Here is a 27265-nt window from a genome sequence, read left to right on the forward strand (position 1 = left end):
AATATGCTGTAACAAGAGGGAATAGCATGCTGGGGATTTAGGACCTTCTAGAAAGAAGACTCAAACTAGGTCAGTAAGGAAAGGGAAAATCACACAGCTGCTGGGGAAGAATAAAAGGAATGCAGCAAGGAACCAGAATAAGAACAAATAACAGAGGGAAAAAGCATCATGCTTGCATGAAACGGACATGTAGGAACATGAGATCCTGAACCTTTACACTTCTCCACTGTAAGCAAATGTCTTTGAAACCCACTGGTCGCGTATGTCTCTCAAGTCTTCCCTGGTTCCCAGGAAGCACACAGGTACTGCGCTTGACAGCTGATCTGATAACCTGGCTAACAGAGAGCAGACTAGTGGGCTTAATGGTTCTCACTCATTTGAGGAAGTATTTGGGTATAGAAGTCAGATACAAACTTTATCCCCTGGACAAACCTAGGTTGTAAGCTCACACAAATACTGGGAAACGACAAACTGACGGTTATGCAACACAGTGATACCACTCATTAGATAGAGAAATACTATTTTCTTACAAGGCCCCATTCCACACCTCTGTCACTACTCAGCAGTCCTCATTATGAAACAAATGTCCCATCCATAAGACACAGCACTGTAAGTTTTGAGGGAGCTAGCAGTGGATGACTTGGGTGGCAGGTATGTAAGGCATAAAGAGGGAGCTGCAAAAGAAAGCCATTTAACATGGAGGAGACACCTGACTGCTGCTTTGAAGTACCAGATTCCCTTTTTGTCACAATTTCTGTAAAGGCTGAAAAGGACATTCAAACTATGCTGGTCTCTAATGCAAGCACTTTCTTGTTTCACTACCAGCAGTCAGCGGCAGTATCTCTTCTTGATCACAAAAAGTACTGATGAATCAAGAAATGGGTTTTGAATGTGCCAGCCCAAAATGCTGCATTTTTTTTTAAAACCATAGGTTTCCATGCTACCCATTCATCTTGAGAGGCTATTAAAAAGCTATTTATCTTCCTTTTAAGCCAGGTAGATAGACTAGACTAAAGCAGGCAATCAAGCAGGAACTGATGCCTGACAGATAGGTATCAATCCTCTTATAGGCTCATAATGAGACTCAGTGAAGTCAGCATGTCATATTTAGTAGAGCATAAGAGATGAAGTATTAAAAGGAATAACCCACCTCCACTTGCTATTGTAAAAAAAGCAGTCCTGAAAGCCCGAAAACTCAATAACAGAAAAAAATCACAAGCCTCAGACTTGTCTGATGGAAAAAGCTTCTTTTGGTGCCAAGGATAAGTCATATTCCAAAACATATATCTTTCACTAGATGAAATCCTAACAAGCTAGCACTACAGAAAGAGCACTTACTGTATACATCCACACTTGACTGTCAGTTCATACTATGTCCCTGACGCAGGCATCTGGCACTGACAGCAGAAAGCACGGTGTTTGATAAATAAGGAACTTGTACAGTAAGATGAGAGACTAACATGCCATAGCATGTAGATTTAAATATCTGCTTAGTTTGTGCAGCATGAATGTGAATCATGTATTGGCCTCTAGGAGAGAGAAAAAATCTCATGTGTTTTACCTAATGACACATCTGTGAGTGGATATTTTTGGAACTGTTAGAGATATGTCTATGTCATCTTCTGCCTTAAGAAAGAGCCAATACATTTGGAATGACCTTGGGACACCGGGGTTTTCTCCTTGAGATCTGCATATTGCCTGAAGCACTCAAACTGTGGCAGGATTAGGGCCTCAGGAAAAAAACACCAGGAAATTAATAACTTTTCATGCAGACAAGGATCTGGGCAGTGCCTTTGATAAGCCTGTGGTCACATACTCAAGATTCAAAATGAATAGCTGCATAAAAGGGTTGTTATCTCTCCTCTGGGTCTTGGGACTATATTGCATGCACACCTAGCTGGACAGAGGCTGAGCAATCTCAATCCTGACATTTCCCACCTGGCACGCTCAACTTTTTGACTTTAAACATTTGTCTTCTAGCATAATTTGTGTATGTGTTTGTGTAGCAGTATTTAAAGTAGAGCAATACTTCAGCTAATACAGCTATCGCGACCTTTGCTTTGCACATGAATTTTCATTCAATCTGTCTCTGAAGCAATATAAGAGAGGAAGCCTTCTTTAAAGGTTTAAGTAACTAATTCATATTTAGAATTTCAAGGGATTTAGGTCTGTTGCTCTGTGACAGCCAGGAGAGCTGCAGTTGCAGTTGAATGCTAGAGTACACTACCGATCTGTTCTGTCAAAGACTTGTAAGAGACAAAGGAAATGTTAATTTTAAATTTATAAAGAAACAGAAAGAAAAAGACAGTGTGGAATCCTACAGGCCTCCTGACTTTCCTTCAACTTTCAAGGTCTTGCAACATTTATTAGGTTTACGAGGATCTTGAGTTTGTCCTTGGAATCTCTGGAGCTCCTGTTCCTTGGTCTTGTAAAACTCTATAGCTCCTAAAGGTCTCCACCATTCTGGATATGTTTGAGCGATACTGCTTTATGAAACGTAAGGGGCAGTCCGTAAGTTCTTTTTTCTTCTATATTTCTTGTCTCGCACAAATTACTGAAAGTCTACACTGGATCACAGATTACCTCACCTGATGTTCATGCTATGCAAGCCTTCTCTCCCTAGCGCTCTCCTTGTCAGGCAAAATTACTGGAGGGTGAGGCAGATTTCTTTAAATGTAGTCTCATAAAATTATTATGGCCTTTTGTTTGGTTTGGTTGTTTGGGTTTTTGGGTTTTTTTAGAATGGGTGAACTTAAAGAGGCAAAAAGCTTGGACAGTGTTTGGTAAACTCCTGTCAGATTTACAAGCAAGTGATTGCATTAATAATTCCCTAGAAAGCTGCATCAGTGGTAAATGTCAAGTTCAGAAAATTGAGGCTGTTGCTCCAACTAAAGCTGACCAGTTCTATGTCAGTGTTACTCTGGTAGCTTGGGACTGAAAAACAAGCTCACAGTATCTGTTTTGCAGAGAACAATTACAGGATGCCACACTGCAGCAAATCTATTTAGGCTCAAATAAGTGCCAGAATTGTTAAAGAAGCCAGAGAAACATATGGAATTTGAATGTGCAATAAGTTCCTTTATTCCTGAAGACCACAAAGTGGTTTGAACTAAGAAACACACAGTGAAGAGATAAGAGAGTAAGATGTTGTGTCTCTCAGGTGCAAATAGCTAGTAAGAGCTTACCTTTGTGCCAAAGTTCTGATACACTTAACTACACTTAAACAGTAGTTAACTGTTTATCCTTTGAACCAAGGATTACCCTAGCAAGAACATTGAAGATTTAAAAAGTAGATTGCTCAAAAGCTCAGCAGCAGCAATTTATGAACTAGAGTTACATAAAAATGTTACGGGCCAGAATTTAAACTCAAGGTAGTCATTACTTTTCTGAATGCTCCCTTTTGGAGCCAATATGGAAGATTACCCAAACAGATGCAATCCCAATTACAGAGACAACAGAGAGCCCAGTAGCATCCTGGCAGATTTTGGAAAACCTGAAGGGAAACTGCATCTGCTCTGCTTCCAAATAAATGCAGTCATAAACTTTTATTTTAGACAAGGGCAGTGTGAATCTCTGTTTGCAGCTTGTTATTCGCACTGCATTCTAATTCTCTTTCTCTGACTGACAATGCCTGACCTATAGCTTTCAAGCTCTGAGCTGCTTGGTTGGACACTTCACCCAGACCACTGCCAAAGAGTGAGAACTTCAGTCTTCCCAACCTCAGTTTATAGCTTGGAATTAATATTTGCCATTTGGTTGCCACAGGAAAAGATTCAGGCTGCAAAATTATTTTGGCAGTGGCAGCAAGTCACTGCTAGCCTCCAGCCTGCTTCTACTCCTTCCCTTCCACAACATGAGGAGCACAGGTATAGTCATATGGCAGAGAGAGCTGTAATATTCAAACATCTCCCACCACAGGTTATTCACACAACCATAAAGCTTGAACACTTCAGGTGTAAGGATTACAAAGAAAAGTGATAAAGCCCACAAAGTTTATGTTACTCACACACAGCTAAGTGTAGGGCAAGTCACCATATACACTTCCTCTACAAATACTGAAGCGAAGCATTATAAAAGCCTCACAAAATAAAAAATGCAGGAATAAGCAACCACATTGCTTCATGACTGGAGGAGGTGTTCTGGAAAACAGACATGTGGAAGACTGCTACCTTCCACAACTTCAAATGCAACTTTTATCAGGTTATAAAATATTTTCTCAGAAATTACGTTTTTCTGTTTTCCTTGGGGACTACCTTGGTATTGCCAAACTCCTACTATTTAAAAGTCTCTTAGAAACTATACAGCAGTATACTCCACACACCAACCTGGAAACATTTTCAATAGCAAAAAAGAGCCAAAAAGCTAATATCATCTCTTCCAAGAAGCTGAATTGACAAGTTTATTTCCTAGGACCCAGCCAAGCAGGACACTTCAGGATGTATTTAAGCAAGCACCAGTGTAACCCCAGAGAGTTCAATGGGACTAGCCACATCTTCCACATTATATACACACTTAATTACCCTTCACAGAACCCCATGATATTCTTTTTACTCCAGTTTGTCTAGGTTCCAGAAACAATAAAATGCACAAGCTTCCCAGGTGACCTCTTGAAGACTTCAGGCAAAGGAACTAAGCTTCAAGAAATATAGCACCTCTGAAACAGCTTATGCTTACAGGAGTATAAAAAGCCAGTTACACACTACAGGATTGTAGCTGAAAAATAGTTCAGAATTACTTTCTTCATCTAGTGTAACCTTTTTAAATCAAGTTCCAATTTCATGCTATCAGACTATATTTTATGTCCTTTTCCAGTTCTGGCCACACGGAATGCTAGTTTACAGGATATAAACATCTGCTAACAGAACAGAGGATATTAAAGCAAGTAATGGTACAATTATAGCTCTAGGAGCAAGATATTCTACTGAAAGTTTATACCAGGAAGACAATGCACCAGAATTTGATATAACTTTTGGGTTCTCCCCCTCCCCCCCCATCAGGCTAATGTACTAAACTAGTTTCAAGCATCCTTAAGCCACCTTACCCAATACTCTTCCTCTCGTTTTAGCCTATTTTCATATTCAGATCAAACCTGAAATGGCATTACAAATAGCTTGTCTTGTGGGTAACATAAGAGTTGGGTAATAGAGTAACATTTCTGTAATTCTTAAATTTCTCTTCATGGCTCATAGACTCCCTTTCGTGTTATTCCTAACTCCGAGTTCATTGCTCTTGAGCAGAAGTAAGTGAAGATTAAAATCAGCATTGTTTTCTTGGGCCAGGAATCAAAGGGTTAGGATGAGTGATTTTCAGCCTTTGCACTGTGGTAATAATATAAATGCAAAAGGAAAAGAAAACTTCTCAACAAGGTTTTTCACACCACTGCCAGAAAACCAATGCAGGGCATGCACACTGGAAAAAAACCAAAACCTACGGGGGGCTAGATAAAATCTAACAAAATCATAATGCATTAGAAAGAAAACCTACTGGATCCCTCCTTATTCCTTCTCACAGACACTGCAGGACCACCATCTCATACATTTCCCAGTGTTTGATTCCCTTTTCCTTCCTTCTTTCTGACTCCACAAGTCTCAGATTCTTCTACCTGCTTAAATTTTCACAGCATAACACATTCATTGCCAGGAAGACAAGAATAATAAATACAGATTTGTTACTGAGAACAAAAGGGAGACAGCAGAGTTTATTCAGAGAGAGAATGTGAGAACATGAAGAGACCAACTGGGAGGTACTGCCTGTACAGTTATAAACGTGCAATTTCCAACTAAGTTCTGTATCTGCCTGCCCTGAGCTCTATCCAAATAACACTGAAAAGAAGGTTCCTGGCCTGAACATCTGCAATTTAGAGCCCAATAGTGCTTCTCATTGTGTGGCCTTGTCCTCACACAAACCCGCAAAGATTTCTAAAAGATCCTCAGTGAAATTGAGGCTGATTCCCTCCCTGGGCTATGCAGGAGAATGGGGATGACAGTTTTCTCTGAAATGAAAGCCTTGCTGGGAACTTCATTTGTCTAAAGCCAGGGGTTCTTTTTCTCAATGAGATCTCACTGTTAGAGAAAGTGGAGTATAAGGAATCTGGTTTTAAGTGTGATGATAGATAGATAGATAGACAGATAGATAGATAGATGTCATCTTCCAAAGAAGAAGAAATAAATGAAAACACCTAAATTCTAGTTCTCTTCAGGTTATAGGATCATTTGCATTTCCATTTTCCACACGGGAAGTCCCTGCCCAGATGCTGAGCTGCTTCGACCTTTCTGGACATGGCCTTTGCACAACTGTCCAGTAGGCCTGCCAGACACCATGCAAACCTGTCACTCCATTCTTGATAGACAAGTAAACAGAGATATATAATAATAACAATAATGCCAACAATTATACTACTACTACTAATATAATCTGTCCTGGAGGAGAACAAAGAGGGCTCTTCCAACATAAACAAATATCTGCCATTATTATTCTAAGTATTAATCTTTTCCAAGGCTTTAAGTTTGACAATACTATTTCACCAATTCCTATGAGGCTGCTCTACTGCTAGGCTAGAAATCTGACTCTGGAACTGAGGAGGAAAAGAAGAGAAATATCCCCAAATACAGAAGAAATATTTTAGTCTGACTGGTGAGTATTTTTGTTTCTCGCTGCCAAGAATTTTCTGTATCTTGCAAAAATGGAGGGGATATGACAACTCCCAAAACAAATGGAAATAACTCAATCCCAAGTCATATGTGAGAAATCATCTGCTCTCTTTGACTTTCCAAAACACCTTCCATATCTTCAGTAAGTTCAATCAAAATTTGTATAAAGTGTAAGCTCATTTTTCAAGCCATGATTTGCCACCTCTACATTTCCTAACAAATTTTCTCTTCCCTGTTCTTTTGCGTGTGGCAGTTTTGTGACTCTTTTTAACAATGTCTTGGCCATCTACTAGCACTAGCAAAAGGCAAATGAATTCTTGTTGGAGCAAGTAAACTCCTCTTTCATGTGACATAGAAATGCTTACACTTCATTAACCTTTATTATAACCTAGTCACTGGAAAAGTTACTTTCATAGAATCCACACTATGGTTTCACGCTACAAACCATGAAATGTCAGAATGCTACATTACAGTAAAATACTGCTCACCTCCTTATGAACCCAAGATTAATGATACGGTGCGGAAGGGAATAGCAGTGCTACTAGGAGCGTAACACGTCATGATCACTTCTAAAATACCCCATCAAGAACAGGCAGCAAAACACAAGAGATGGTTCCCAGAACTAAAGGCCACTTCTTAACCTACCCATCACTGAGACATCGTATTCAACCAGCAGAGTTGCCTCCTGTCCACACTGTTTGAGAATACTCATGGCTTCAGCATGTGTCGTTCCCAACAGTCGGATCCCATCAACACTCAGCAGCCTGTCTCCGGGTTTGATTGTGCCCTCTCTGAAGGGAGATTAAAGGAATGATCTTTATTAATATAAGATAAATTGATTTGGAGATAATATCATTTTTACACAAAGTGATTCCCTCACACCCTCTCTGACATCCATCCCTCTTGCCTTAACACTTAACATTTACTTTGACAGTGGGAACGTTCAGAGGGCGCAGTGAAAAGGAAATTGCTGTAATTGGAAAGTCAGCGACTGGAAAACAGCTTACCACATAGCTAAATAATCAAGTCACCTTAAACTGCAACTAAGTATAGCTTCTGCCTCAACATATGCTTTCTTTCTGCCTTGTCGACACAACTCCTCTCTCATACATACATAAACACCTCCTCCCCCAATGTTTTCTTAAAAATAAATATGAGGTGCAAGCACACGGGTGCAGAAACAGATTGCAAAACACGAATGCTTATTTACCGATTTTCTTCAAAAACACCCCTTACTTGGATAATTCAATTTTTCTTTTCTTCCCATCTAAAAATAATTTGGCTACAAATATACACTGTCTCCCAGGTCTGTCTCATAATGTATTCCATGTTATAATAGAAAATGAAGTACTAACATTGTCATCTCAAGAATTGCGGAGAAAAGCAAGGAAGCAAGGGAGATGAGGGTGGTAAGAAAGGGGCAAAAGACAAAAGACAAACATTCTCTTGCACCATTTGCTTTTAAATCAATGTTTTCAAGTTCAAAAATGGTCAACATAGGCTACAGAAAAATCACCCCACTTTAGAGAAATTGCCCTTTAAGTTTCTTTAATTGTTTAAGGACAAATATGTCATTGTTGAAAACATAATTCATACATATAAATAATGTGAATATTCTTATTTTATACAGCTACAAGATGGTACTACATGCAAGTATGTTCACTGGGACAAAATATGAATCTGTACTCAGAAATTGTCCAGGTGAAGTTATGTGTGAACTCACATGCAGATACATACAAACATTTTAAAAGAACAATACAAACAACACACAAACACACGACAGTACTTTTTCTGAAGTGCAAGAGTGTTAAGAGTATAAGAAGCTACACCAGTTGTCTGAACACTGCAGAAAAATGCGCTGTGACCTATTGCAGGCATTTGTTCTAATTATTTTAGGTTGATTTTTTAAAGTTAATGGGAAAGTCTTGAAACATGTAACATGCTAAATTATTGTTCACACACACCATGATGTGCTGAGCCTTTGTGGTTGCCTATTACTGTTGTTGTTATTCTAATTAAATGCATAATTCATGAATTTCAAAGGAACAGGTTTGAATGTACCTACTTGACTCCAACTCCTAACTTCTGCCCCAAATAATTCACTTTTCTCCATTTCTCTTTCACATGCACTCCAGAGAAAGATGAATTGTACCTGTCAGCAGGCCCTCCAGGTCTAACACATGTTATTACAACAGGACGAGATTTATTTCTGTCATCATGTGCTCCACCTAGAAAGGGAAGAGTGAGAGAAAGCACACCTTTGTTTTATGCTTTTTATGAAAGCTGATTTCCAAAAGAAAAGCCTAAATCTTGAAGCATGCATACTTACAGATGGGCTAAAAATATCAAAAAATGGTCAAGCCATTAATGTGGCTGAATTTTATCTTAAATAAAATTGACCTATTGTATGGTATAGATGATTCTTTAGAAAATATTTCTTCAGAGTGATTCTTAATAAATGTATATGCTTTTCTTAGAACCCTTACTCTGTAAATATGATCTCAGTGTGAAAACTTACTGTTCCGCACTGTTTGCCTCACAGAGAAAAAACCATCTGTACTTCATGTATACTTGGAATAGGAATTGGCCACTAAGGAATTTATATATTAAATTAAAAAAAAAAAAAAAAAAAATCTCTGAATAAACCTAATAATTTATAATTGGGGTATATTATTTAACAGCTGCACGTTTTCTTCTGTTCTCTCATTCAGTGATAATACTTCTGTTGTACAATTCAGACTATCAGCACGATTATCGACTTAATTTATACGCATACTGTATGTGAATCTTTTTAAAAAACTACGATCTTCCTGCAGATTTCAGCGGTAGCAGGATCTGGTCTAATCTGAAACAAAGCTTCTCATGGTCTTGGCATAGCTGATTAATTACTCTTCTTCCATAAAAAAAGAGCGGTTCATAAAAGCAGTAGATGACTGTATGGAAAAAGTAACACATAAATCACTGTGAATTTTACAAACTGTAAATCTGAAATTTTGAAATGATTTCTAAATGCCATAAAAACTAACAACTTCTTTAGAAAATACAGACAGTTCAAATTTAATAACTCACCTCTTATTACAAATCCAAAAGTGTTCCCCTCTTTATGTAAAGTAACTTCCACACTTCTAAAGATGAGACCTGATCCTTGTACAGCTAAAATAAATAATAAAAAATATTCTAAAACTTGTTATTATTTTTTCAGTTATACAAACAGATTTGCACTTTTTCCAGTTTAAGGTAGATACTGTGTTTCTGGTCATATGATTGGAAAAACTCCAGTACAAAGGAGTCAGATTAAAGACCTATCAACTCACCCTTTTTTTTGAGAGCATTTTGGGTTGGATATTTTGCAGATTGCCAATTGTTTGGAAAAAGAGACACAGATGCATGTAATAGGCAAGGAATTTGAGCCTTACTGTTTAAATTGTGGCATAATTTTGCTTTCCTTATAGTTACAGAGGAGAGCTAGAGAAGATGGAAATACACAATTAGACACAAAAATGACAAATTCCTAAAGCTACCTGGAGTTGGTTGTTCAGCCATGAAAACATTTATCTATATTGCTTAAAGTCAAGACAGTTGAGATTTTTAGGATGTACCTCTAATCTTATATTACTAGATTAGGATGCAAGAAGTATTTTGTATGATAAGGATTTGGTTTTGTTTCCTTTTTCAAAATGTAACATTGGTGAGTAAAAAGAAATCTTTGACTTCTAGTCAAGTCAGTATTTTCTCTGTAAGCACCAGAGGAGTGGTGCACAGCTGGGTGAGGAGGTGAGAAATCTAATGCACATACCAACACATTTGGGTGTGATAATCCACTTTACAGAATTTGAAACCACCGCTGTTAAGAGACCAGCTGCCAGTTTACTATTGGCTTTTACAGGAAAAACTTTGGCAGGGTGTAAGAGCTGCCTTTTCCAAAGGGAAAAGGACACAGGAAAATCACACGCACACACACTTCCCAGCTTCCAGGAAGATACTGCAAACAGCACAATGCATATAAACACTAAAAATCCCCATCCCTCTATAAAATAAATGTTCTGTGACCAGCAGAAGTAATGAAAACTTATGTCCTTTAATGCTCCTGCCTGCAGTAATCAGTTTCCCTGTCTCCCATTAGGATACCCTGAGGGGGGAATGGATACCAGAGGCTGCACAGATGGGGAGGCCATGAAAGGGCCCAGGAAGCAGTGGTGCCCTCTTAGTGCTTCAATGCCTCTCTTTTTGAGGACTCCCCTGCCTGAGGGCTCTCACTAGACACTCAGGTGTCTATTTCCACGAAATATACGGTAATGTACTTTTTTTTGGAGTCTTTCAATCTCCATTAAAAAAGTTACTGAAGGGAACCAGAAGAACCACCCAGTGAAATCGCATAAATCTAAATTCCTTAGGAAAACAGGTGAAAGATAGCTCTCCAAAGCATTGCTCTGTATTACAGTAATTCCAGCTACAGCTTGAAGATCAGGACCATGTTACTGAAGTACACGTGGCTCGTTCCTTTTCAGCTAGAAACATTTTACTGACAGAAAAGGACTGAATTACAGAAAAAAGACAACTCTTGCCATCATTATCAGCAGGAAGTGGCCCTGTGTGTAGCTCAAGCTAAATCCATGCTTGCTAATCTGCTTGGTGTGGCCTGTAACCTCCAGTGGGGACAGGCAAAACTTGTAGTTCAGCAACAAGGAATGGCACACAGCATCCTTCCACTTGGGCAACAGGTGGCTGTCCTTCCACCCCAGCCTCAGCCTGGCAGGGGAAAGGAGTCCTTAAAACCACATAACCTACTGGAAAATTTCTGTGTATAATGAAGGCACTGTATCTAGCTTGTTCACTAGAAGTTGATGGAACAACTAAACTGCTAATTATCTCCAACTTTTTTAGTGATGCTTGTATAAAGAAGTCAGAAATTCCAAGGACTTAAAGAAAAAGTTATGATGGCTACTGTAATTTAGCACGCTAAAATCCTGTTTCAGTGGACAAGAGTGGCACATATGACAAATGCAGGTACCAGAAGGAAGCCCACTCAATAACTGCAAAACAAATAATACTCATAAACCAATTACATCACCAGCAAAATAATTCTGAACTCAGCTGACTTCATTAACTCAAATACTGTGCTTTTGAAGTTCCCTTACCACAGGCAAACACTAATCAACAGACAACATTCAAAACATATTAAGGTGGTTGTCAGAAGGTCATACAAAAATCAAATATGTGATTAGACTAGCTCTGCAGCTGCTAGAACGCAGTGAGGAGTTCATCCACCTCTGAGCACCAGAGAGAGTGATGGATTTTTTGGCATCTATTGCGAGGAAAGTCTTTATTTAAGGAGACAAGAGATTCCGAGTTGGCTCTGCAGATTTTTCTGGCCAAACACCAGCAAACAACATCTTCTCGCCTCCAGTGAGCAGCATGAAGGAGTGCACACTCTTTCAGAGGTGTGGCTAGTGGTGGTGCCAGCCAGCCACTCGCTCTTTCACTTTAGGTCCCAGATTTCCGATTCACCATTTCTCTGGCTTTTACTTCGTACCTGATAGCCTCAGTTCCCATAGATTTTCTCCTACAGATGCACAGTCAAAGACATAAGCACAAAAAGACAGCGCAAAGGAGAGGCAAGGAAAACATTCAGTAGCACTCTGTGACTTCAGCATCAGCATAAACTTATGTTTTGAAGACAATCCTGCTTAGCAAGAAGCCCTTTCTTCAGCTACACAATTTTTGCAGGTTTATGTATCCCCATGGCTTACCCCACTGGGTCTTCTGCTCCAGAAATGAGATGTTGCCTAAAAGTGATGTCAGGAAAGACTGGAAAAGTCCCAAAGTATGTTGTTTATCTGGGAGAGCAGGAGGGCGCCAAAAGTGGAGAGAAGGAAGGAAAATGCAGAGGCAGAACTCACAGTCAGAGAATCACAGAATCATAGAATAGTTAGGGTTGGAAAGGACATTAAGATCATCTAGTTCCAACCCCCCTGCCATGGGCAGGGACACCTCACACTAAACCATGTCGCCCAAGGCTCTGTCCAACCTGGCCTTGAGCACTGCCGGGGATGGAGCATTCACAACTTCCTTGGGCAACCCACTCCAGTGCCTCACCACCCTCACTGTAAAGAACTTCTTCTTCATATCTAATCTAAACTTCCCCTGTTTAAGTTTGAACCCATTCCCCCTTGTCCTACCACTACAGTCCCTCCCCAGCATCCTTATAGAACCCCTTTAGATACTGGAAGGCTGCTATGAGGTCTCCACGCAGCCTTCTCTTCTCCAGGCTGAACAGCCCCAACTTTCTCAGCCTGTCTTCATACGGGATGTGCTCCAGCCACCTTATCATCCTCATGGCCCTCCTCTGGACTTGCTCCAACAGCTCCATGTCCTTTTTATGTTGAGGACACCAGAACTGTACACAATACTCTAAGTAAGGTCTTATGAGAGCAGAGCAGAGGGGCAGGATCACCTCCTTTGACCTGCTGGTCACGCTTCTTTTGATGCAGCCCAGGATACAGTTGGCGTTCTGGGCTGCGAGCGCACACTGCCGGCTCATGTTCAGTTTCTCATTGACCAACACCCCCAAGTCCTTCTCTGCAGGGCTGCTCTGAATCTCTTCTCCACCCAACCGGTAGCTGGGCCTGAGATTGCCCCGATCCAGGTGTAGGACCTTGCGCTTAGCTTGGTTGAACTTCATGAGGTTGGCATCGGCCCACTTCACAAGCGTGTCAGGGTCCCTCTGGATGGCATCCGTTCCCTCCAGCGTATCAACCGAACCACACAGCTTGGTGCTGTCGGCAAACTTGCTGAGGGTGCACTCAATCTCACTGTCCATGTCACCGTCAAAGACATTGAACAAGATCGGTCCCAACACCGATCCCTGAGGGACACCACTCATTACTGGTCTCCAACTGGACGCTGAGCTGTTGACCACAACTCTGTGCATGTGGCCATCCAACCAGTTCTTTATCCACTGAGTGGTCCATCTATCAAATTGATGTCTCTCCAATTTAGAGACAAGGATGTTGTGCGGGACAGTGTCAAACGCTTTGCACAAGTCCAGGTAGATGACGTCAACTGCTCTGCCCCTGTCCATCAGTTCCGTGCCCCATCATAGAAGGCCACAAATTGGTCAGGCAGGACACCCATGTTGGCTGTCACCAACCACCTCGTTGTTTTTCATGTGCCTCAGCAAGCTTTCCAGGAGAATCTGCTCCAAGATTTTGCCAGGCACAGAGGTGAGACTGACATTCATTGATATTCATGACTGATACTCATTGGTCTCATCTCAGAAGACCTTACTGTAAAACAAGAAAGATTCTCTTGCCCTGGAATCTACCTAATCTAATTCCCAGTATTCAAATTTGTAAACAAACGAACAACAAGAACAAAAAATAGTGAAGACTGACAACTCTGTCCTGTTGTTGATGGGATTTATGCTCCTAAAAACACCTGTGCGTTTCTGAGAACATCCCCCTGTACTGCCAGTTCTTTCATACTGCTTCCATGTTCTGTGATAAGCCAGAGGAAAAAAATATAAGAAAACAACCACTACCAAAAATGAAGATCACCAACTATTGTGGTTTAAAACCAGGACACCAACCATGCCCATCTCACCACTGACAACATGTCTGCTATTCTGCATAGGTTGCAATTTGCTCTGCTATTACTTACTGACTGGAGGCAGCTCATATTCCACTTCTAAAACAACCCTCTCGCCAACATTCTTGAGCAGGCTGATGATCTCATCGTGGCGAAATTTGGTCAGGTTGATTCCATTCACAGATTTGATGTAGTCCCCTACATCCAGCTGGTCACTCCTAGGAAAAAATACGTATTTCTTTTGTTAAAGACAGATCTGCTGGACCAAACTAAATCCTTTAAATTACTGTTTAGTGAAGGTAAGAAATATTTTTCCATTCATCTAGATTAAAATAAGCTCATCTTTCAAACAGAAAGTGGCGTTTTAAGATCTTAATCTAGTTAAATATTAAAATAAGAACACTGTTGCATTATTGATTTCTGAGGTACAAAACCAGCTGTACAATAAAGGAGTTGGATGATTTGACTTGTTTGGGCACAGGATCTGGGAAATCGTCTTCTTTATGTCCCCATCTTTCCCTCTCTCTTTGGGAAGCATCCAAACCTAATTTTTTTTACAGTAGTTGCATACACAACTAACATCGCAGCTAGAGGAGACAGGCCACAGCCCAAATGCATATGTTCTGCTCAGTTACTTTGAAGGATTTCGCTTAACCTTTGTCTTTTGACTTGTTTCACTCATGAATAACAGCTTTTTTATTTCCACTGTAGTAGTGAGCAAGGTAGCTATGACTTTAGACTCTCTTTAATCTTAAAACCAAATGATGAACAGTTTGCTTTTGGGTTTTGATTTTTGTTAACTTTTTTTTCTTGTTTTAAAAAATTATGGTATTACTATGATTACTTTTTCCATTATATATAATAGTTATAGTAGTACTGTGGTTAGTTTTTCCATTTTATTTTTTTGCCTCACTATTTTATGCCGCTTCTCTCAAGTTTTTTTCAAGGTCAAAAAGAGAGAAAGAAAACCTATATAATTTAAAAGAAACTTAATTAATCTAATGACGACTTTCAAATATCTTCTTGGTATTTCTAGTTTCTGACAAAGCAGCCCAGAGGGAAGAGGCGGGCCAGCTGTTGCCATTTCTCTCTTAGCTTCTCCAGCCTGATGGGCTGCCATTATAGATGCATCTAGCCACGTATTTGTTAGTGACCTTTCTGATGCGGTACCTATTTCTGAAGCAATCACATTGTATAATACATTTTGTGGCTTGAGATGTGGTTACCTAGCAGCGATTCCTCCTTGACGAAGGTTAGATACTCTTGGTTTCCCATCCTTGTCGATTCCACCCGATACTGTAAGCCCTAGGGTGGTGCCTTCTTTTTTCATTAATTCAACTATTGTTGAGCCCTTGAATTCCTCTGTTGAAAGAAAATTATTTGCATTATTAAAATTTAAGTGATAACACAGATGTTGCCTTTCTAAAATGTCATCTACTTCCCAAGAAAATCATTGTGTATGTTAATAAGAAATAATGTGTACATCTGGAGATTCTTTATGTTACAATTCACAAGTTTTGTCTGCGAGGCTCTGCATATAGATAAATTTGAGACATATGTTCTGTAAAAGGTTATTAAAAACTACACCAGTGCGCTAGTATACTATGCAGAGGCAATAAATACGAAGTCTGGCAACACTTACAACTAGTAGGTAGTTGTTCCACATTTTTAAAGAGCTATATTTTCTCATTTGCTGCTTTCTCCCTCTGACCTCTATGTTTTATAAAGTACTTCAACTGATTAAATGGAAGGGTAAAAGACACAATGATATAACAGTACTAGAAAATTTAGGTTCAGGCTCACTTTGAGGCCACTAGTACATGTCAGTATTAATCAACACAACCAAACATAACAAGAATCCAGATGGACATCAGATCTTAATGGCTTTATTCCTTATTTTTACACAAATATATCTTCACTGTAACTCTCTGAAATCTCTGCAGAACAGGCTGTTGTGACTTAAACCACGACACAGGTATAAGGTAAGTGAAGGGCTTTCATAGTCATAAGTGCATATTAAATTTCCCTCACACGCTGCCTGGGACACCCTCTTCTATAGTTTGCCCATTTAGCATTCTTGGAAAATGCCAAGCTAATCCCATGCATCTCTGAAAATGCAGGTCACCTGCAATGGAAAGCCTCAAGCTCTCGAAAAGATATGTCCTTATTGCAATGGACAAGGCAATCTACATGTACACAGCTCCAGCACGGCTGCAACTGTTTGGAAAGCCACAAGGCAATCATACTTCATGTCCAGTGTTTCCAGCCAGAGAAGACCTATTAAAACCACCAGCTGCCCAGGTATTCTGGAAAAATGCATGAAGTCATAAAGATCCACCTAGAAAAAGATAAAATCCCAGAAAGATCATCCATCTTTCTGGTTCTTTTCAGCATTAATATGCAGCTTTTAGGTGAAATGGTCAGATACAAACATCATATACACTGTATACAGAGTATGTCTGCAGTGTGCTAGCAATCTTGCTGTGGCAGCATGAGATGTAAAGATAAAAGCCACTCAAAACCCAAGCAAGTTTCTTCTATACATTCACATGTTCACTAGTAAGGTCTAGAATAAGCACTACACAAACAACAACAAAGCTCTGAGATGACAACCTAATACATCTTTACCTCAAGATGAACAGCAGCTGCCCTTAACGAGAATTGGCAAACTAGCAATACAGAGGTAACGGTGGTAGGCAGAGGCAAGCATTCAGAAGAGCCTCCAGCCCCAGTGGAGTATCCCGTAAACCTTGCAAGTACTTCTAATAGGGTTAATTACTGAATCTTTTGCAGATGTAGCATCATCCTATGCAATGTTCCTGCTCTGTTCTAGTGGCTGGCAGGCTCTTCTTTCTGTTCTAGCTGATGATGACCTCACTTCACTTATTCACATTTTTACCATTATAGAGTATGACTTGAGTGTTTGGGCAAGAATTGTTCAAAAGCTTCTACTAAGACAAAATTCTACATTGTATTCAGTCAGCAGCATGGGTTGTCAGAAGCAGACAGTAGCATAGTTATCTGTTACATTCCACAATTTGGCTGACACCAAACTGTCATTTGATGTCATTTGGAAGCTATTGAGCTTCCACAATGTTTGCTCACATCTGGCCTTTTTGACAGTTCAGAAAGAACAGATGTGATTACCTGCATCTGAACATGTAGACATGTTGCTGTAGGAGACGTTATGGACCAAAATGCTGCTGCTTTGAGTTTTACAAAAACCTGCCAGTATTCATAATAATTACAAGAGTTAGTCATGGTACTTACTGCAAACAAAAATACTGTACATTTGCACCCATAATGCAACCTCTGGTGCTTTGCCAGTGTGTCACACTTGTTTTTTCAGGGTTTGTTTGATCATGAGATCTAGAGTCGACAGGAAAATTCCCTCCCCTCTCTCCCACACCTCCCAGGCTGAATCTTTCCTTTGTATTTCTAAGTAGTATAATCTGGTTCTCAGCACCCAGCTAAGATTTTTCTTTTTTTCTTTTTTTTAATAAATACCAGAATGTGTATATAGGATATCAACAATGCACTGCACATGCCTAATAGATTGCCATAGCATAATCCTGTCATGTGTTTTGAGCTTTTATAGAGGTTCTGAGTTTGCAGTCCAATGCTGGGAAATACTCTGCTGCCTGAAGTGACATGTGGAACAGATGATCCACGAAGTGTTTTAAGCTAGCTAATGACTATACAGTTACCTGCAACTACTGGCATGGAAAATAATGACCAGGCTTGTTCCTTCTCACAAGTTTCTGTATACCTCTGCCAATAGAACAGGGACCTCTAAACACTCTTCCTTGGTAGGCAGGAGGGAAAGGTGCACCAACACTGTGAGGAATTGGTGATATGAAATGCCCATTGCTAACTGACAGATAATTTCATCCAGAAGTACAAAATAGCTTCATTAGGCTTGCCCCTCTGAAAGATTTTGTAGCTTTTGTTGTACATAATCATAGCAGGAAGAAATTAAAGTACTAGTTTTGCTTATAAGAGACGGTTATCCCCGGAAGTGCTCTGAACCAGGTCCACCTGATATCCCCATCTCTCTGGTTTTCATCTTACTTTCTTAAATCGCACACGATTACTGTTCTTATAGTACTAAATAATACATGTTTATTCATCTGCATTGCTTTGATGTTATTATTATAGACTAATCCCACTGGAGTATTATCAAAATGCCCAATAACAGAACAATCCTGGGACTTCATTTCCAATCGAACAAGCAACCACATATGTGCGCGCTATTCCCCAACTAGTGCAAGGTCAGTCTCTGCTTTCTAGTTAACACAATGCTATGTTACTCTTTGTGGATTAAGAATCAAACTACTTCATGTATCACCTCACTCATAATTCATTACATATGCCAATCAGCAAACTCCTAATCAGTTAGAAGTCTCTGGGGTCTGTTCTTTCCTACATGTACTCCCACATTGCTAATAACATTAGCATAGCCCAGCATTAGAAGGGAAGGCAAAGAAGTTATTTCCAGATTTCTTATAAATTATGAGTAGAAGAGGAATTGGAATTACAAGTTTTTTCCTTAGTGGTAAACTGAATATAGAACAACAGCTTAAGAAACATCTTACTCCATAACAGTTTATGAAGTATCAAATATCAGAACACCACTCCTGCAGTACAGCTCTGTGATATGAACCAAATGAATTATTCTAAAATGAAACTGTGTAGAGAAAAGATGGTTCCAAGTCTATAAAAAGCCCAAATCAATACCATTTTACGCTTCAGCTGAAAAAATGCACTTGAGAACTCCTTCCCTACCTACCATTAACAACTCAGGCAGCATTTGGCGAAACACAGCTCACACTGGGTCCTGCCTTCCCCCAGCTTAGGGAGGGTTTCAGGAGTGCCCTAGGACTTCCACTGCTTCCTGCTGCTGCTGGGGTGATCCTGGGCACACCTGTGCGTGCTGCACCAGTCACCCTACAGCTTTGCTGGCATCTACATACCTCTGGTATGGGGCTCAAGAATTCTGCTGAATACTGGAGATGGGCTCATCAAGGGGACTGCAAACATGCGTACTTGTACACACACACTTGTACACACATGCAAGGACACAGGATGGAATAGAAAGGTTCTGCTCCAATGAGCTTTGTTTGGATCTCCAGTCCTGTAAGGTGAAGCATATAGAGGAGCTGAACTCTAAAGAGAACACTACGCTGCTGCTGTTTTCTAAATTCTTGGTCTGAATGCTTCTCTTAAGTTCGCTGCTGTGTTAACTGTAACTGTGCGTGCCTGACCTGCAGCAGGGTCTGCTGGTGTATCAACACTGATTTGCCCTGCAACCTAGAAGACTACAGGGATACTCAACATTGCAGAAGAAAACTTCAAAGATAAGCAGATGCTCAAATACAAGACTGGCCAAATCTCACTGAAAGAAGATGAATAAATAGAATAACTTGCAAGTACATAAAATCCAAGAAATATCGTGTCAAATTAATTTTTCTTTAAGGAATATAGTGTCATAATAAAGCTTCTAAATTTTATACATGATCAGACTTTTTGTAATTTCCTGCCTTTTGATGTATGTAAACAACATGTTTTAATGAATAAAAAGCATGGAAAATAAATTGACTCATGAGATTTCTGAACTTGGAATATATTCACTTCTTTGAAAAGAAAATTAAATACTAGACTACAGAAGAGAGCTATTTTTTTTTTTTTTTCAGAACAACATTTAAAAGCTGAGAGAACTCTTAACTGGAGGTTTTATCACCTATTTTCTATATTGCTACAATTTCATATGCTAATATACATACTAAAGTGTAAACCTGAAAAATATTTGCCTTCATTCCAGATATTTTCTTTTCCATCTGTTCTGTAAAAATTTCATTTTAAAATCCAAGAAAATGCCTAAAATCTACGTGTTCAGGTCAAGTGCTTGTATTCTCTGCCTAACGAATAAGTTTATGCAGTGCAGCCAGGACAGGGCACAAATGGAACTTAACCATAAAAAAAACCAAACCAAAACAAAAAACCCCCACAAAAAACCCCAGCTCTTATTGATCTTTTCCTACCAACAGACATACATAATCAGTACGTCAGCAATTGGTAAGTCTGTTGAAAATACAGTCAATGCTGTCCTTGTATGGATTTCCCTGTATGTCAGCAGAAATTCTGCAGAGGAAACATTTTGCTTTACATCCCAGTAGGCATCTCACGGTGTAAATAAGAAATCACATAAAGATAAAGTCAATTCTTAAGAAAGTGATAGCAGTTTGTTATAGTGGGGACATAACATCTATTCGATGTTTCAAGTCTCATGGGTAGGTGTATTTCTCTGTGATAAGAGGGATGTCAACAGATGATGAATGCTCCATTCCTTGTTGCCATTTTCCTGACTGGTTGTCATTAACTCCTAAAACACCTAAATATTTATTAAAAACAAACAAACAAAACCACATTGGTGAAGAAAATCTGAAGACACAAAGCTGACCTTTAAACTACTCTGCGCCACCTCCTCCAACCTGTGGAGGGACAATCCCCAAAGCAGTCCTAGTTCAGAAACCAGCAACCTACAGCAGAAGACAAACAGCGTGGAGGTGCATCAGAGCACATCTACAAGGCACAACTCACTGTAGTTACACCAATGGGACTGTAAACTTAAAACACCAGCACTGCAGGTTGCCTTGGGTCAGAGGCCAGGCGAACGTAACTCAAATAAGTTGGATAAGGAGGAATGTGATACCATTTTCAGTGAAAGCAAGGGAGACTGGTAAGGCTCAGGCACTCACAAAAACCTGCCTAAAATAGACTCAGCATTAGACAATCCTTTTTTATTTTATGATCAACCACAGGCCGTGACATACAGGACATGATCACATAACTCACAGAAAACACCAAGCTTGCAGGACATAGCAGCGCAGCTCACATCTGCATTTGCTGGCTTCCCACCTAAAAAGAGCTTAGTTCTTGCACTATTTGATTTTTAGGTACACTTTCATATTGTAAGGCACAGAAACAGATACCTTGGCAGCCAAGTCTCTCTAAATCAAAACTGACGCATACAACAGGGATGCTTCAATTTAGCATCATATATAAGCATTACTTTTGAAACTGTTCATAAGATAAGAAATGAATATAAATATCCCAAACCTGAGATCAAATAACCAGCAACTGAAAACCGATAACACATAAAAAAATGCCTCTTCATTCTTTATAACAACCTCATCAATTTCTTAGCAAAAGACTATTGGAAGAAACACCTGATATACGACACAGCTATTGATGCACACCACAGTAACTTCAGTAATTACATTTCAGGAGTGAAATAGTTAGCAGGACTGTACGAATAAAACCTTTTCTACAAAACCAGCTGCTTTTTGCAAGTGTGATAGAGAAAAACTCACAATCAGCTGTTGGAGAACTGCATTTCATTTTTTACAGTGACCGAGATAAACTATTATTACCTTCCAAAGGCTTAACATTTCCATCCCAGTCTAGTCAACATACAACAGCCTACAGTGCAGCTTTAACAAGCTGTCCCAGTGTTTCTCTGGCAGCAGCACAGCCGCGCCACCAATGGCACATGTTCAAGACCTAACACCCTGCTTGTGCCTGAATCTGCCCCTCATAGATAGGAGCAGTAGAAAACATTTGCCAGAAAATGCAAAAATGGCATGGCATGATAAAAGATCAGTTTTTACACAGAAGCAGCTTCATACAGCAATAAGAACGATCTCTGTACAGTTTTCAAATATGTTTTTTTAATTTGCTTTTGCTCACAATTGGGTTGCACAATAATGTCAGAATATCAAGAATACAAGTCGATAGTCAAAATAATCCCAAGCATTCCAAGTACTAGCAGCCTAAAATTATTCATGATGTTACTTTGACAGATACTGTGCATTCAAAGAGATCCACTTAAGTTATCTCAATATAGATGATGGCATATGATTCTACTAAGAGTTGGGCCTACTAGGAATTTTTGTCAGTGACCACTCTTGAGTTCTTCTCTCTGTAGTTTGTTTTTCACCCTACATCAAGGACTGAAAGTATCACGCCACACAGTCAGAACAACAAGAAGCTCTTCCCTGCCTATGTTTTCTTGAGATGGTTGGTGACAAGGCTTATGGAGGAATAAAATGAATGCAACTAGTAATGAAAGATGTGAAAACCAATTATTTTTTTTTCTCATTCCACCTATTTTTGGACCGTGTAGGAGAGCCCAACAGTGGGGAACGGCAAAATCACAGCCTCTGAGAAAATGTTTAAAGCTGCCAAGCCATTTGGAGGGGTTCTTATTTTTAAGGTATCTTTTCATCATTTTTTGCTCATATGCTTCTAATTCTCTTAATTTGTGTAGATGTCCATAAGATGCAATGTAATACAATACAGAATATCTGTGCAGAAGGAAATTGAAAGCATACAAGTTTTACAATCCCCTATTATAAGTAAAGAATCAAATTACAAGCTTGAATTCTTGTAAGTATATTGAAGAACAATCAACATATTTTAATTAAAATGGATTTTGAAAGTAAGATGTTTCAAGTTTAAGTGCCAAAAATAATAGAATTACTATTCATAATCCCTGAGCAAATCTTGGCAGAAAAATACAATTAGAGGAAAAAGTATTCATAAAATTATAAAATATTAAAACATCTGGCTTCAGTAAATATGAATTCTGTAATACATTACTGCAAGAAGACACAGATTTAGTGGAATCACAACAACAAAATTCTTTTGATTATTACCTACCAAAAAGATATTTTTATCACTGATGTGCCACCTTGCAACAGGGTTGGAATAAACATGCTGTGTGAACTACATACTTGCTCAATGATGTAGTCTAGTTAAAGCACATTTATTCCTTGAGCTAGGTGTGAAGTTCTAGTGTTCTCATTGATGGCTTTCTTTGGGAGAGTATCTACACTATCACTACATGCACACTTGGAGATTTGCAATGATGAACTTCCTATGTTCGGATAAGGACCCATCTTGAGGCACTTGGTAGGTTTCAGTAAATTCAAGTGTTTCAGTAAGTTCAATCATTTTTCTGCTTCCACATTATCTGTGGTGGCAGTCAAATTCCTGAACACGTGCAAGGACAAAGCAGCTCACTGGAATGTCAAGGTGGAGCTTTTGGAAGCAAAGACATTGGAGGGTAGGGCAAAACAAGCACAGTGATGAACAACTCAATGGTCTCAACCTTCATAAGCCCTTCTACAGACATTACAGGGCTTTCCAGAGCTCAAACCTCCTCCCCCCTCCCCCCCCCCCCCCTCGTTTGGGGAGGGAATGGGTAGTAGAAGGTACTTCTGAGCTGGAGCTTACACCCAGAGTTATCTCAAATTTATATCTCCCACATGAAATGTGTCTCCTTTGAAAATCTTGCTTCATGCTGTAAGTAACCAAGCCTTAAACTCAAGAATGGCTTGCGCATCAGCAGTGCTACTCTGAACACCTCTGCACATGTCTGTTAAACATTACTGATGAAGAAATGACAGAGTTTCACCTCATTAGTCTTCTCTAGGTTTCTGTCTGCATTGGATGAAGGCTTCAGTAACCTTCCTCCCTTGCTAGTGGAAATGCTGCTGTGCAGAACAGCACAGAGCTTTGACACTGATGCGGTTTTGATTTATAAAACTTCTTCCCATAATTCTGATGTGTTTCCTTTATTGCGAAATTAGCACCAAGAAAACTTGCTAATTCGTGTTTATTTGTACTTAGGTGACACTATTCACAAAAGCACGGCCTGACTGTTCCAGTTTCTCTGCTTTCTACAGTTACCAAAATGGATCACACAGGATTGATTACTAGATTGATTGCATTTGTGCATTTCAAGGCAGGAAGGAACCACTGAGAACAATTCTCTCCCTAATCTCCTGAGTGATGCAAGCAGAGAATCATGTTATAGTGGTATCTGCAGCTACAGATTACCTTTTAGAAAGATATCCAACGTGGCTTTGAAAGCGTCATGTGATGGAAAATCTGTTACATGCACCGGTAATTTCTATCTGAATTGAGAATAAACAAGCCTTCAAGTGTAAGATCTCATTATACTACCACCATGACATTCAGGATCTCCCTGCAGACGCAGAACTGTAACCTCTGATCAAATCACCTCTTCATCTTCTTTCCATTTTAGATTAAGAACTGCCTGAATTGTTAAGCTTTCTGCCTTTTAAGACATGTTTTGCAGCTCATTCCAATGCTTCAACATCCTGTGGCTAGCAGGTAAGTTTTAGCAATAGTACCATCAGATCTCATTTCTCTATTTGAGCTGTCATTTAGTTTTTGCTAAACATACTTTCAGTATGGTCTACGGTTGTTACATAATTTAACATTTTAGTTAATACGAACATCAGTTTTCCTTTTTATCATGTGGACCTAAGATTACTAGTATAACAGCAAATTTGAAGCAGTAAGGATCAGAAATAATATAGTAACGGTGTCACTCCTTTTCAGATAAACTATTGTGCAGGTGTTCAAGCAATGGATGGTGAATTTTCAAAACTATATGTTGAAAAGTGAAATCTGGAGGAATAGGACAGTAGAACTTTTCCTAGTACTTGATTAAGGACCAGATAAGTTTAAAGATTTTAGGTTTTTAGGGGTCGTATCCTTTCTGTTTGTAGAACATACAAAGTTGAATGATGCGCACACCCTATCTTTCTACTTGGTAGTGCTGAGAGAGATTCGGCATGATGAAAAGGTTTATCAAGGTCTCTGTGTGCAAGATTAGACAACCCTTGGAAAGATGAGAAATATAAAAGAAAAAAAAAGAGAATGAATGAGAAAAATTGAAAACGAGAGCGAATACTTCCAACAGATTTTGTGCTCAGTGATCACTGATACCTTTATGGATTGCTTACTCTCTACCTTTGCAGAAAACTACAACCCAGAACTGCCCACTTCTGGAAGATGGTAGTGCAAAAATAGGCTGAAAGAATGCATAGCTACGAATGTTTTTAAAAGTGACCCAACAATGACCCGTTTTTTTTGTATAATTCAGTCAGAAAGAAAACTAAAGTTACAAGGATGGCTTAGGGGGGAATTTAATATACAGCATCTGACAAATAGGAAGCACTGAATTTTTTTATTAGTAGAAAAAATGTCTGTGACAAAAGCACTACTAACTTGCTCAACATTCAGGGTGAAGAAAAAGTATAGTTAAAGCCAAAGGAAAAGCTGGGTTAGAGAGCTATAAAATAAATTACTGCCTTCTATTAAAATTTGCCAAATCACAGGAATAGTGATGACTTTAGCCGTCAATAAGCATTTAAAATCCACAAGGATTTACTACTGCTGTAAAAGAAGTTTGACACCAGGAAAAAACCAAACAGGAAAAAAAGAAAAGGAATAATTCAGGCATTTCTTGGCTTCTAACCTGCTCTCTGTAACTCTCTAATCAATCTCTACTTATTCCCTAAGGTTTAATGTATTCATAATGAACTAATGGCAAAGACAGATGCTTTCATTTGCATGAAACAACATATTAGATAGTCAAGCTTGCTGAAGAAATCACTGCAGCAGAACAGTAAAATGCACAGCTGCAAGAATATACCTATGTGATTTCTTTTGTAATCTGAATTTCCAGCATATCCCACAGAATTAGCACAGAAACTGAAATGGCATCATATTAGCATATATAGACAGGTAAATGTCTCTAAGAATTGAAGAAATAGCTAAAATCTTCAAATGGCGCAAAACAGATAAAGATTCAGCTAGACAGTACTATCTGAAGGCTTCGATGACATCTTTAATTTCAAGCAAAATGCGATGAACTGAATCGCAACAAGGATGCAAACAGGGGAAAGTGCCCAACTCAAAGCTCACCTGTGGAAAATACCTTTTTTTTTTTTAAAGTAAGACTGTCTGTGAAAAGAGCTGTCACTTAAATAGAAGGAAACTGCCTGCTTGTGAGCACTTCTTTAGGTTGCTCACTACATGCAAACAACTTGCAAGACGTGACTGTCCTGGTTTCTCTCCTCCTCTGCTGTTAAAAAATACATTGCCATGGTTTTAAAAGGAAATATTTAAATTCTAAATAATTTTCAGTTTATGAAAACGCTTGAAGAACTTACCAGGCCTTTCTCAAGACAGAGGCCTCAGCACAGAGGTATTCTATTATCATTTACAGTAAAATGTGCTAACCAGAACTAGAGGAAAAATGATCGGAAAAATTAGGTTTTTTACATTTGATATGGTTTCAGTTTTGTATAAAACTTTTGAAAGTTACACCAACAAACGCATTCTGAAACTTTTATCTTCTCCAGATATACCATCATATGATGTTTTTGAAATGGAAGAAACTTCTGCTTCCTGTGACCTGTACCTCTTTGCTTCACTGCTGCTTACATCGGGCTGCTCCCAGCTGTCTGCTGTGCCACATGCCCAGAAGCCTGGAAAGGCTGGGGTCCCCATGCCAGAGTAGTTCATGTGCAGTTCAGTTATCCTTCATAATTGGATTTATGAACTACCCCAGGTTTAATAAATCAACCCTTTTCGGCTGAGGTCTGCATCCCTGGGAAATTTCTGTTGAGATCAGGCACTGAGCATCTGTGATTGCCATTCATTTCACCTGAAAAGATCGGTGCTCAAACCTTTTCTTTTGTATTACTATACTGTTAAATTGCTTTGAAAAATTGTGATAGGCTTACTCATGTGACTAAAGCAATCACAACAGCATAAATCATACATTGCTTGCCTGTCCCAAGTACCACATCAAATGCATCAACATGAACTAGCTGAATTCCTCAACTCCCATTTTCAGCTGCCTTAATGCAAAAAAGCACCATGATTTAGACTTCAGAAATATAAAAACTAATCCCCCCCCCCCTTGTTTTTCTAAATCAGATTAACACTTTGACAGTAACAACAAACCATTTAATTTGCTTCCTGTTATCCCACTGGTTCCTGGCAAATAAAATGACCAGAGATCTAACTGCAGCTATAACTTTTTAAGTCTTTGAGGATGTCACTCCAGTCCTTAACGTGTATCAGACACTCAGATTTAATCACTTGTTTTTTTCCTAATTGACAGCCTATTCTGTAGTTTGGGT

At 39.2% G+C, this 27265-nt stretch overlaps 1 protein-coding gene across 1 annotated transcript in view; it reads right to left on the reverse strand.

Annotated features, from left to right (window-relative positions):
- GRIP1 (glutamate receptor interacting protein 1) overlaps positions 1–27265 on the reverse strand; it is a 227157-nt gene that overhangs the window by 66756 nt on the left and 133136 nt on the right. Inside the window, 5 exon segments of the mRNA XM_030477942.1 lie at positions 7296–7441; positions 8803–8878; positions 9720–9803; positions 14310–14455; positions 15464–15599. Coding sequence (XP_030333802.1) covers positions 7296–7441; positions 8803–8878; positions 9720–9803; positions 14310–14455; positions 15464–15599 — 588 coding nt within the window.

The sequence above is a fragment of the Strigops habroptila genome, chromosome 3, assembly GCF_004027225.2.
Source record: "Strigops habroptila isolate Jane chromosome 3, bStrHab1.2.pri, whole genome shotgun sequence".
Lineage (NCBI taxonomy): Eukaryota > Metazoa > Chordata > Aves > Psittaciformes > Psittacidae > Strigops > Strigops habroptila.